This window comes from Medicago sativa, chromosome 1, assembly GCF_051527215.1.
Source record: "Medicago sativa cultivar Bolivia chromosome 1, Bolivia_mono, whole genome shotgun sequence".
NCBI classification, from domain to species: domain Eukaryota; kingdom Viridiplantae; phylum Streptophyta; class Magnoliopsida; order Fabales; family Fabaceae; genus Medicago; species Medicago sativa.
In genome coordinates this window covers 93,361,806-93,374,924 of record NC_140749.1, presented here as the reverse complement: position 1 = coordinate 93,374,924, position 13,119 = coordinate 93,361,806, and the positions used below count along the sequence as shown (strand labels likewise).

The window sequence follows — 13,119 nt, the reverse complement described above, 5'->3', positions numbered from 1 at the left end:
AAAAAAATTTAATCAATGTTGTTATAATAATATTAAAATAAAAAAATATATTAATCATAAGTATTCATTAATCATTCTCTAAAAAACCACTCTTTCAAGAAATGTGAAATATTTTTCCATTTTTCACTATATTTCTCATTTGGGAGTTTGAAGGGAGGGGAAAGTACGCTTTGGGGGTGGGAAATATAGGGAAAAATGGAAAAATGTTTCACATTTTGTGAAAGAGCAATTTTTAAGAGAAAGATAAATCATTGCTTATGATTAATATATTTTTAATTTTAAAAATACAATAAGAACAAAGATTAAATTTGAAAAATTGATGTAAACATTCAAAAACCCACAAAAATCCTCCTCCAATACAATTTTTAGACTCCCCAAACAAGGAGAGTTTTGTATTATGAAGAAAAATGAACCCGATAAAACCCTTTAACTTCTATTTTTTTACTTGCTCCTTCATTTTTCCTCAAACCCACCCTTCCATTCCCTTCTAAACTCGCAAACAAAACTTAAGTAAATAAAAGAACAGAACAAATGATTTTTTTTTCTCTTTTTTTTTTCCTTTTCACTTGAACATCGATTGAACAACTTTCGTTGCTTTCCTCTTCATATAAAAAATTAAGTCAACAATCATACCTATGAGATCAGTATCTACAATTAATATTTTGTTTATCGTAGTTTTATCCTAAACTCATCTTTTTTTTTTTTTTGAAGAGGCAAAAATGAAACTTATATTAACAACAAAAGCTTTGTTCCTTCCGCACAAGGAGTGCTAGAAGGAAACAAGCATAATTACAATGAGTTTTGTCCGTAGACTATGATACCAATAAAACAAAACACAGCTAAAGATGAGTTTTATCCTAAACTCATCTTTAATATACTCTTTTCACCACCGATCCAAACTCACAAGTGCCCAAAAAATTATTTTCTAAGTTGACACAACATGCATATACAAGCGATCAAAAGAGTCATCTTATTCCATCCGATACCTCCCAAATTGAAGGGGAAGAAAAAGAAGAGGAAAGGATGGAATAGAATGATATAGATCCCATCATGTTCCATCTCATTCCATCCATATTTTTAAAAATTAAATAATAGAATATCATCGCATTCCATTCCTGCTCAGACCACCAATCCAAATAGAGTTCAAGAGAATAAGTGGTATGTCTAGGTTCGAACCTTAACCCTGCATATATTATGCAATGTCCCAACCAACTAAGTTAAGCTCACAGAAACTTTACACTGATATTACTACCAAACAATAATTAAAATTATCCTCTTAATCAAGGTCGACATCATAATTTTTTTTTTTGACAATCACATCATAATATTTAATAATAATTGAAGTTTAAATCAAATTTTAATATATGATACTTTTTTAAAAGAATATATGATGCTTTTTGTTTATAAAATCTTATAAAAAATAATTTTTTTGTTGATGATGCTAAAAAAGGATTTTAATAACCTAACCTTTGAGTCTCCTTTGTCTTTATCAAAGTCATGATTTATATGTATGTTGAGCATTTTTTTTTTTTGAAATTTTTAAAGTTGAAAAATAACAATGATATATTCAACCAAACTATTTGCATAATTGTTGCACTTATTTTTGGCTGTTTATATAGGTTATTTCAGTACAAGAGATAGTTCTAGTTGAGACATTATCATGACTAAATATGGACACGTAGATCAATTGGGACTCTAAGTATTATTTCACCATATTATGAGAATCTAGCCTCTTTAAGGGGTGTTCACGGCACAATTTAGTTTGATTTTGAGACTAAAAGTCATTCTAACCATAAGATAAAAAACCATGTAGTTTGGTTTGGTTCAGTTATCTTTTAAAATAAAAACCAAACTAAACCAAATCAATGCGGTATGGGTTGTTTGGTTGTTGCATTTTTATTTTGCGAGACAATGCAATTTGTTGTTTCCAACATTAAGATCAAATTAAAAAGTGAAGAGCAACTTATTTCCATCATAGTAAGTTTGATCCAACATTACAATTTCATTTTCATCCAAGAATATTCACATCAACATAGAGCAAATTAAAAACATGACCCAAAAAACAACATTTTTCCGGTAAGAAATGCAAAAGACTAAGACTTTACCATTCTCTAAAAGTTCTACTATTCAAGATATATCTAACAAAAACATGTATGCAAAAGTGCAAGTAAAATCAAATTAAAGAACATAAATACATTTTTGAAATCAAAAGTATAAAAGAAACTTAACATACCTGGTATTTTTTGCTGGACTCAACATTATTTAGTGATAAACTATTAAAATAAAAGCATTATTTTATATCTATTTTCATATATTTTTGAAAAATATGCTAAAATTAAGATAACTACAGTACTATATCAATTAAATTCTAGGTTTGTCCTTGTGAGCTTAGCTCAGTTGGTAGGGACAATGCATAATATATGCAAGGTCTGGGGTTCAAACCCCGAGCACCAAAATAAATAAATTAAATTCTAGGTTTTATCTTATTGGACCAACAAATGCTCGTAATCCTTTTGTCAAAATCAAAACACGATTTTTTTTGAGAGAATCAAAACACGATTTTAACAATATAAAATAATCTTTTTTTTAATAGATTCTCTCAATTTCAGATCACAATCAAAACATTGCCGACGTTTAAGATCATCCACAATGAAGAGACTTACTCTATAAGACTTGGTATCTACTATATGCTCTTACCCTGAAGCAAAAGAAAAAAGCATTTAGTTTGGGAGGGGATCTCTCCAGTAAAATCTTTCTCTTTTGTAATATCGACCTTTGTCTTTTTTATCACATGTAGTTAAATTATTAAAAACAAAATTGAATGGTGGAGATGGATACTGAACCTCCTGCAGTGAAAAATTTAATGGAGAGGATCCAAGTTCAGTTTGCTAAGCACTCTACATGGGATCCACATTTTTTTAATATTAGAATATTGAAATATAATGATGTAAAGTTATCGATAAATAATATAAAGCTTTTCGTGACACCCATTTAGTAAAAAACATTTGAGGTGCAGAGTTGTTAGAATTGAGTGTTTATTAAATATTATCATTAAAAAGTTACAAATGAGTAACATGTATATATGAATACTCAAAAGTAGATTCTCCGTTGTGGATGCTTTAGTCTCTTATATTAAACTCGAACACGATGGCATATTAAAAGCAACTTTGTAGCACACATCTTCCCAAATTAATCTATGTTTATGTAAAAGACTTTTGCCATTTATTTTTCTTAATCTCCTACACAACTTTTCTCACATTGATCTATATAACATATTCTTGCTTGCGCCATTGAAGATGCAGCAACAGTTTCCCATAATCAGGAAGATTTTGTTTAATCAATGGAACTTGTTTAAAATTTTGAATCCATGCATGCAACCTAGGAAATTTGTCTGCCTCGATCAATTTCATCCCAACAATTTCCTCCAACCCTTCTAACCAATGACTAAGGCATCCATATGCAATGTCCATCATTCCAATATTATTGCCTCCAAAAAACTTCTTGTCCCCTAGCACTCTCTCGTCGATTATTCCGAGTGTTTCTTGTGCCTTTTCTATTGCACTAGCTCTTTCTTTTTCGTCTTTAGAGGGTCGGAGAAACAAATCAGTTATAGAAGCAATCTACGAAATAAACCAAACATTATCAATCAACTATAATCGTCAAATCATTAAAATATTTGTATCGTCAAATCAACTATAATCCACGAAATAAACCTAAAAAGTAAAAAAGGCATAATAAAAGGGTAGATGAAATTACCGAATCTTCTCCAAATTTAATCCAAAATCGAGCTAAAGCTCTCTCATAGTTATCTTTTGGCAGCAATGGATTCTCTGGCCAAGTTTCTTCAATGTACTCAAGAATAACAAGAGACTCAGCTATGGCTTTGTCTTGGTGAATAAGAACAGGAACTTTCTTGTAAACAGGATTTGATTGAAGGAGTAGTTGACTTTTGGTATGCCTATCTTGTTCAATGTAATCATAGGTTATGCCTTTGAATTTTAGAGCCCATATAACTCTATGAACAAAAGGGCTAGACCAAAATCCTAGTAGTTTCACATCTGCCATAGCTTGCTATGTTTGTAAAGAGAAGAAGTGCAAAATGGAACTTTATAATGTCCAACGGTGATTCCTAAGCTACCCAAATTTCATTCAATTCAATGTATTGAAATTGTACTTTGTTTTCTTTTGTCATTTTCTTTTATTTTTAAAAGTCTTAAACTTTTGTTTCTGACCTCTTATACTTAGCCGACTAGAATTGGATAAAAGATGTGGTAGATGCCAAATTCCTTTTTTCTTTCTTATTGTCTTTAAATCAAGGTGGTTGGCATGATCGAATCAATGACTCATCTGAATGAATCAATTTGATTGGATTTTTAATTTTACAAATTTGATTATGAGTTTAATAATAAGTTCTTCACAAGTTCTAGAATTCTAAAATTATCATTGACGTATAATTTTATACAATTCTAGTCTCTTAAAAAATTCTCATTACATCCAATTTCAATTAAAATTATATAATAACAATACCAAAATTATCCTTTTATATGCATGTAATTTAAGTTTACATACGTCTCAAAATTCAGATTTTAAGAAGACAACTAAGTTTATAAAGAGTACAAATACTCAATTTACGTAACTTTATATTAAAAGAATGAGAAATGCTAGCAACACACGTTTAACACACACTTTTCTTTTTTTTGAAAGACTTTAACATACACTTTTCAACCTATTCTCTTTGATTGGTTAAAATTTACATGTAACCCATCCAATTTATATGAGACTCATATGATTTGGAGTATTTCATGAACTTAGAAACATGATGTTACACACACATATATTGAGAAGATCAAGGTTCTAAAAAACGGTCGCGGTCGCGATTGCGGTCGCGTTAAGGTTGTCGCGATTTCGGCTGTAACGGACGCTGCGATACAAATAACGGTCTTCGCGGTGTGAATTAATCAAAACCTTTCACAAAACCTATTAAAACGATTTATATTATCATATAATGTATAATAACTTAGATTAATACTTTTTCCCATAATTATAACATCAAAGTCCCAATTTTTTCTCTAAAATTTCATCTAATATTTGTTACCTAAATACTCAAATGAAATGGTTGTATTGAGAGTGTCAATATAAAATTACGTTAAACTTAATAAATAAGAGATGAATGCACACTTTTTTTTTATTTGAGTTTAATAAATAAATATATGAATAAACAAATAAACCATCTAAAAGTAATTATTAATTATTATTATTAATTTATTATTATTATATGAAGAGTGAAGCTGCACAAACGTGTCTATTTGGTAACCAAGTGATAAGTGATAACAATTAACAAACCTTATTCACTCAAAATAAAAATAAGAGAACAGAACAAACCAGAATCGGCAAGCAGGAAGGAATCACACAACACCAGAAGAATAACAACCCAAGAGAAGCATGTTTGTTTGTCACCACCACCACTGTATGTTAGTAATAGTTACTACCACCACAAGAGAAGAGAATAGAAGTAAGTAATTGATTTGTGTCTGAGAAAGGTTTAATTGAGAGTGAATGAATTGAGTTTCAGATTCCTTCTTCTTCTGTTCTTGTATTCTTGTGCTTTTTTTAATCTGAGATTCAATTCCTTTTCTCATATACAAATTTCTCTTTTTAAGTCTGTAATGGCGTTTTCGCGTCCGTAACGGCGTTTTCGCGGCCGTAACGGCGTTTCGCGGCTGTAACGGCTTCTGTAACGGCCGTAACGGCGTTTTTCCTGTGATTTTCGTTCTCACCGTTAAAAGGTCCAAAAACGGTCACGGTGGCTGCCGATACCGTTTTGTAACGGCCGTTTTTGCCGTAACGGACCGTTTTTTAAAACCTTGGAGAAGATCTTCTTTAACATCCTTAAAAAAAAAGTAGACATTCTTTAACATAAATCAATAAGCCAGCATTAGCTAGATAAAAATTGATTTAAACAATTCCTTATAATTTATATTTTTTAAAAACTCCCTTGAAACCAATCTCTGATCTATTTAGATTCTGTCTGTAGTAGTTTTTTAAACTAAAAAAATCATTTTTATTGAACATACAATAAAGACACAATAAATCAGAATACTTAATCAATCAAAATATTTTAGAGTCTATTTGTTTTTTGAAAGAGCCTATTTGTTTTAGTTTTCTATTTGATATATGATATGAAGGGTTGGATCTACTTGATGATGGCTCATAGGCAGAGGAACAACATGCAATGATGGCTCTTCCTATTTTTTGGAAAAATCATCAAGTATGTCATTGATCTTATGTTGTTGGAAGTGGAGGGAGTAAAGATAAGGCAGAGATGGCAATTTTGCAGCTTCTGAAGAAATCAAACTTTTTTTAAAAAATAATTGAGGAAGAGGAGAATTATTATTAATTAAAGCGACACTAATGACCATTCTACAATCGTCTTCAAGGGGGTTTCAACTTTGTCCATTGAGGTTACGAGGTCAGATTCTTAGCCCTGAGCTGACACCTCATGGACTGAGGAAATGAAACTTCAAGACAATAAGCAAAAATTACATACCAGATAGTGAAGTAGTATAGGCCTTACTCTTCTTTATACAAAAGGCTCAAAATAAGTAATGTATGCACACCATTCAACTAAATCAATGCAAGCAAACTATATATATACTTAACAAACCAAGGAACCTCACTTTGCAATTCAGGGAAGTATATTTGGTTTGTTAAATGTGAGTAACTGAGTATCCTTGCTTACAAGTATAACTCTGCTCATGTGATGATGATAGACATCAAAGCCGAGGGAAAAAAGTCTTGCAGTAACAACTACTCTGCTCCTCCATAAGAAGGCAAGTCATTCACAGCTGTATTCATTTTTGGTTTTTCACAAGTAAGAACAATTTCATCATCACCATCTCTGAACTCTCTAAAGTGAGACATTTTTCCCAATTCTTCAACATTATCCATAACATGATCTAGTTTTGCCACCATCTCCACAAGCAAAGAAGTGAAAGCAGCAAAAGGTAGTGCTTCTGAGAACTCAAGGCTAGTGATCATATTCATAGTCATAGTCTTACTCAGTTGTGGCCTCAAAACCTTTTTCTGTCCTTGCCCTTCTTTTGTTAGTTCCCGGGAGTGCTCTTTCGATTTGGTTCCGACCGGGGAACAATAATCACTTTTAACACTAGATAACGAGATTCTCGTGTCTTCATCAATCTTGAAAAAGTTGGGCGTTCTGGGAGTTTTGGGGGTTATAGGGATTCGACTTTGATTATTTCTCGAGCCTAGTAAAAGCTGCGGTTGCGATTTCAATACATTGTCAAGTTCCTGTAAAGCTTCGTTGAGATTGTTCGAGAGTGTTTCAAGGGAAAATTGACGCTTGTTCCTTATGCTGTTGGCCATAACCTTTAGTACTTTTGATACTTCTTGTGCAAGCTTGATGCAAGAATCTTTGTATAGATCGCGGATTGACCTTGGTGTCTTCATGAGCCATATGTTAAATGCATATATCGAAGCATCAGAAAGAGAGTTTAATTTTATACTAGAACTTATTCCAATAATTGAGAAGTCAATAGCCAATTTAATAATGAAATGTGTAAACTATTACATTTCATGTTTAGTTTCTAGACAAAACGACATTGAACAATATGATTCAGATCCTAGCTACATAATAATCAATGATCGCTATTTTAGATGCTAGTGATCCATGTGATATCAATAACATAACAGATTGACAGGTAACCTTGGAGCTCAATGATGAGATGAACCTTATAGAAAGCTACAGAACCATGTTAAAGCAATTTTTCTGAAAAATATTAGTTAGTATAATAACTAGCTAGAGATATAGTGGTAAGTTAATTTAATTTGTAAAAAAAAAGATATCACTGATATAATCTTGCATCATGAAACTCAATTAAGATCTGCTATTCTGTTACGTGCTTCTAGAACTCTCATTGCATTCTCGGCTGCTATATACTACAAACAACATTGAAGATATTTCTGAGTGTTATATTAAAGATTTTGAGGGAATGATAGCTTTTTATTTAGATTTTTGAGGCTGAAATTTAAATCATTAATTAACAGAAGCACATTTAGTCCCATTCTCTAGTTACTAGAAAAGTTTCTTTTGGGCATCATACAGACAATACTCTTTCAGTTTAATTATTTCCAAAATAGATAATTTAGTACCTGAATTTCAGACTGAAGACACCCATGCAGTGCTACGACAGTGTAACTAAAATGACGAAGAGAAGTTCCGACTTTTGCATATTGTTGCCATGGGATCCTATGGCAGCTTCTTGAGTATCTTGGCTCCCAATTAGCTTGCATTGCCTGTTCAATTCTATATGATAAGATCTTTTGCCACAGCACCAATTTCATGATATTATTTTCTTCAACAAAAGGGAACTAACTAGCTTACAAGTGTTTCATCCTTAGCTTTAGAGTCTAAAACAGCTTCGTAGCACTTGTAAATAGGATCCTCGGATGAATCATCTTCATTTGCTTGTTTTTCAGAATCATAAAAATAGTCCACAACAGTAACTGCATCATTATTTTCACCATCAGTTATATAGATTGATACAATAGAACCATAAAAGCTTTTTCATCATTAATTATTAGTAATTTTCTTCATCAATTGTGTATTTTACCTTCTATAGAGTTGGCTAAGCCTTCAAGCTTTGATATGGTGGATTTATGAAGGTCTTCTCCTGACCAGTTTGGAAATACAAATAGGGTCATCACAAGACAAATAGCAACACCGATGCATATGGTAGAGACGCGATCTTTTGCCAAGCTCAAAATATTATCTACGCGGTAACTTGATACAATCATCAAATTAAAGGTCAAGAGAAATATCATAACACCATAGTCATAATTCTTCTTTATATAAGGAATGAACCTCACATAAGTAGCAGAAGCTCCTGCAAAACCAACAATGATCCAATGGTTAAGCAAAACATTAGGGAAGCTCCAGCCACAAGACAGAAAACTCAAAACTTGATCAGAAAGTCTCTTAAAACTGTATTATTAATCAAGAGTTAAGTTTCTTTCATGATTTAATAAATAAATGCTTACCTAAAACAAAAACTGCAGCACCAATGAAAACCGCTCGAAAAATACGACCAGGTGCATCTCCAAGATACTCAATTAAAAATGCCAATAATCCTGCTGACAGAGTTCCTAATCCTCTATTAAGTCCTTTGCATAAGGTTCCCCCTGCAATCATAATCAATACGTATGAGGCTGTAATCTTAACACTTAATAATAATGTTAATGTTAATGAGAAATGAAAATTTCCTACCTACTGTAAACTCCATGACCACAACCACAGTCATGACAGCCACAACAGCATTTTTTCCTATCCCTTTGTACAATGGTTCCATTAGATACAACAATGAAACAAGTGTCAAAGCTAGACCAACTTTCAATGAATGAACCACTTTTCTTGGATCATCTTTGCCAACTTTCCAAATTGTCCTTTTCACTAAACCTGGAAATCTTTTCACTTTATCAGCAAAACTGTAAAATGATTTCCAATAGCTTGAGCTTTTTTTAGTATTGTTGGTTTCATGATCCATTGAAACTTTTATGCCTAAATCAACTTTTGGATGAGATAGTCATTAAAAGTTTCAGTTATGATAAAGGGTCTGTTACTTATATAGCTTAAAATTTAAATGCTTTGGACAAAAGAAGAGAATACATAAACTTTTGTTTTAAATTTTTTTCCCTTTGATGGTGATACTGCATTGGACAATATATTTATGAAGAGAAAGACAGGGTGGTAGCTTTGAGAAATGCTTATAGTCAATGTTAAGTGGACAAACAAAACCAACCTTATAAAAACTAGTTGTCATCATATTGGTGACCTGAACCTTATATTATAATATTATTAACATCTATAAAGTCAGTGACATTGTGCACTTTCTTATAGGTGATCCCATAATATATGTTGCACTCATTTTATTTCTTTATATTACTTAATTAAATTAAGTACACTAAAGTGGACTTTTTTGTTATATACAACATCAGCGGCGATAAGATCTCAATCATGAATTTTCTAAATTATGTAAGCTTACAGAAACGTGGACGGTTACTAGCAGAGCAGCAGAAACATTGCTGAATTTATTATTTGTTTGGAATTACTACCACACACATAGGTCCACATGTTTATCCAATGAATTATTCTTTTTTTCAACATGGAGGTTGACAGAAAAATTAGATACATTGATTGATACTATCATGCCAAACTGTAACCAAACAAATACTATCATGCCAAACCAGATGATTGGCATGCCAAGTGATCGGATCATATATTAAATTAAAGTAAATCTCAAATTCAAATTCATGAACAAATAAGAATCCTATGATATTTGACCTACCGAGATACCATTTTTAGGATTCTAACTGATTTAATTTTTGTTTTGTTTTTAGATTTTCTTAACACTGTTATTTAGAACTATGCCCTTCAAATCCATCTATTCCATTGTTAATGCCAAACCCAGTGCGTGCTTGTTACAAAAAAAACCCACTTTATGCCTTTTCTGAGACACTACTGTAATGTAATCAACTGGAGATCTTGTAGGCTCGTATATTGATAGCTCTGTCTAATTACAAGATGTACCAAACTATAACAGAACAGAAAGATACAATGGTCCTGCAATAGCAGGTATTGATACTAAAAAACAAGTTGTCATGGAAACGAAAACCGACATGAAACGAGTAGCAGACCAAAAACTCCACTAATTAACTTGTACAAGCATCTTTACAAAAATAGACAAGGATGCAGATGGGCAAAGCAGCACAGCAACCAACAGAGGAAGAGTATCAGATGACAAAACCAAACAAAAGACCGACAGTAGGTTTGGCTCGGCTCTCTTATGATCTTATTGAAGAGAGAGGAGCTAAATTTAATAGTTTATCATAAGTTGTAAAACTGGATGCAAATGTAATAAATCGTAATGAAACAATATATCGGCAAGGTAAAACTGTATTCTTAAATTACTCACACATCACATGTAAATGAGAAAACTAGTAAAAACTGCAAGATACAAACAATTAGTAGGAAATACCAGAACAGGATATTTCGGAACCTAGAGAATTAATAACTGCAAGGTCTTAATTTTTTATACACCATAAATCAACAGTAACCTAAACAACTTATCAAGCCGCATATACCATACACCATAAATCAACAATAACTCGTAGAAGTCATTGGTAACCAGAACAAGCATAAAATAAATAACAAGATCATAAGTTCACATAGCACAACATCTACATCTTAATACTGAGAAAGAGGTGATATCAAAGTTTCAATGTAGACTTCTGGAAGGTAGACATCTTGTACCACATCATGGATATTGTTTTGAATTTCAGAAATCTTCAAAGTATCATTAATGGAATCATAGACAGCCAACCTAAATTTCCCTCTCATGAAAAAATATATCAGCAATAGGTCATCTTCAGATATATATAATACTTTGGTATAGATATAACAACCACAACCTCCCATTTGAGGAACACTTAACAATTTAGTCCAAGACTCTACATTTCCATATTCCTTCATGATCCAAACATCAGAAAACTTGTCACAATGAGAAAAAATGCACAAGCAATCCCTCAGCACCCCCAAGGCAATGCAAGTTCCAGGTTTGTAATTATAAAGAGGGTGAAAAAGCTCTTGACACAACTCACTCTCCAAATCAAGAGAAACAATGACCCTCGCAAAACTACGATCATGATATACCAACCAATTAACCGTGTCACTCACAGATATTCCTGGATTTTGAACGAGGTAATAATGCTTTGGAAAGTCCTGAATCTTTCTCCAATAATCGGTACCCAAAGTATGAACATTAACTTCTTTATATCGGTCGGTGGTCTTTGAAAGAGAATAAATCTTATAGTTATTAATGAAACGATCATACACTAAGGTGAATGAGGATTGTAAATAAGTTTGGTCTGGATTTATTAAAGGAGGCAATATCTTGAATTTTCTAATGGAAGGGTTACACAAAAGAGCAGAGGATGAATCAATCCTAACACAGAGCATGCCATCACAAGTTGAAACTCTCTCACCAAAGTTTCGATTATTACTAAGAATGGGAGGGTAGTTGTTGATTTGCGTGAAACTAGAAGTGAAAGCGGGACTGAAAACAGAGGAGATTGAGGAATCAGATAATTGTAACACACTTGAGGTGCGTAGAGAGCTTAGGACGAGGTGGTGGCGGTCGAGGTTGGAGGTTGACAAGCGAAGGTGCTTCTTAGTGAATTCGGAATCATGAGAAATAAGATAATTCCATGACTTGCAGATGCAACAGAGTCGAAGGAGATGTTTCACGGGGAGCCGGCACAGAATTTCTGTCACGAGATCGAATGGAAGAAACGGAAGAGAAATGGCAGGAGGCTGTGGTGTTAGGGTTCTGGTTGAGGTTCCTCTTCCTTTGCAACATGTCGTCGTCATATCAAATCCAGAAGGGCAACCAAAGGCGGCTGAGACTTTCACCATACTACTACTTCAAGCCTTTTTATAGTTTTCTTATTAGTTTTTATTTTGAGGCGAATTCTTATTAATTTTTTTTCTCTTTTTAAATCAAGCATATCTGGTACTTATTGTTAAAGAGTCTCACATCGGTCCTCGTGAGCTTATCTCAGTTGGTATGGACAATGCATAAAATATGCAAAGGTCCGGTGTTCAAACCCCGGCCACCACAAAAAAAAAATCTCACATCGGACAAATGATGACATAAACTATGTTTATAAGTGAAGACCAAAGACACTCTTAACCTCGTAAACTGGTTTTTTTTTTTTTTTTTTTTTTTTTTGAGTTTTTGGTGTTTTAAAAATTCATGATGAATCTGTCCCTTGTCAAAAAGGAGACCTTATTTTAATGTCATAAATAAGTTTAAAAAACCATAAAAAAATTCAACTCTAAGTCACTCTTATTACCATGTCTACAAAAAAAAAAAGGTTTATTTTTCTTTATTTCAGTCCCTCAATTAATGTTTGCAAGAAAAAAAAGTTATGCAAAAATATAATTGTGAGTAAAAAAAGTTTTGCGAAAAATGCATTATAAAAAATCCATGTGGCAGCAGCCACGAGGTGGCAAGATTCTTTGTCACGTCAGTTCCTACGTGACTA

At 32.5% G+C, this 13,119-nt stretch overlaps 3 protein-coding genes across 4 annotated transcripts; all 3 read right to left on the bottom strand.

Moving 5' to 3' along the window:
* Positions 1–3,018: 3,018 nt before the first annotated feature.
* LOC146959311 (putative glutathione S-transferase) lies at positions 3,019–4,215 on the bottom strand. Its single transcript, XM_085740869.1, has 2 exons — positions 3,757–4,215; positions 3,019–3,620 (listed from the first exon to the last, which is right to left on the bottom strand). Exons 1-2 carry the CDS (start codon positions 4,063–4,065, stop codon positions 3,264–3,266), a joined length of 666 nt encoding a protein of 221 aa, XP_085596995.1. The 5' UTR covers positions 4,066–4,215; the 3' UTR covers positions 3,019–3,263.
* Positions 4,216–6,149: 1,934 nt separating this feature from the next.
* On the bottom strand, positions 6,150–9,713 carry LOC146959310 (aluminum-activated malate transporter 12-like). Of its 2 annotated transcripts, none has more exons than XM_085740865.1 (6): positions 9,284–9,713; positions 9,058–9,198; positions 8,631–8,903; positions 8,402–8,523; positions 8,170–8,313; positions 6,150–7,461 (listed from the first exon to the last, which is right to left on the bottom strand). In XM_085740865.1, exons 1-6 carry the CDS (start codon positions 9,558–9,560, stop codon positions 6,808–6,810), a joined length of 1,611 nt encoding a protein of 536 aa, XP_085596991.1. In that variant the 5' UTR covers positions 9,561–9,713; the 3' UTR covers positions 6,150–6,807. The 2 variants fall into 2 exon arrangements, with proteins under 2 accessions (XP_085596991.1, XP_085596992.1); XM_085740866.1 differs by having other exon boundaries at positions 9,058–9,114.
* A 1,348-nt stretch (positions 9,714–11,061) lies between these two features.
* On the bottom strand, positions 11,062–12,463 carry LOC146959309 (F-box/kelch-repeat protein At3g23880-like). Its single transcript, XM_085740868.1, has one exon. It carries the CDS (start codon positions 12,440–12,442, stop codon positions 11,261–11,263), a length of 1,182 nt encoding a protein of 393 aa, XP_085596994.1. The 5' UTR covers positions 12,443–12,463; the 3' UTR covers positions 11,062–11,260.
* Between the last annotated feature and the right edge of the window lie 656 nt (positions 12,464–13,119).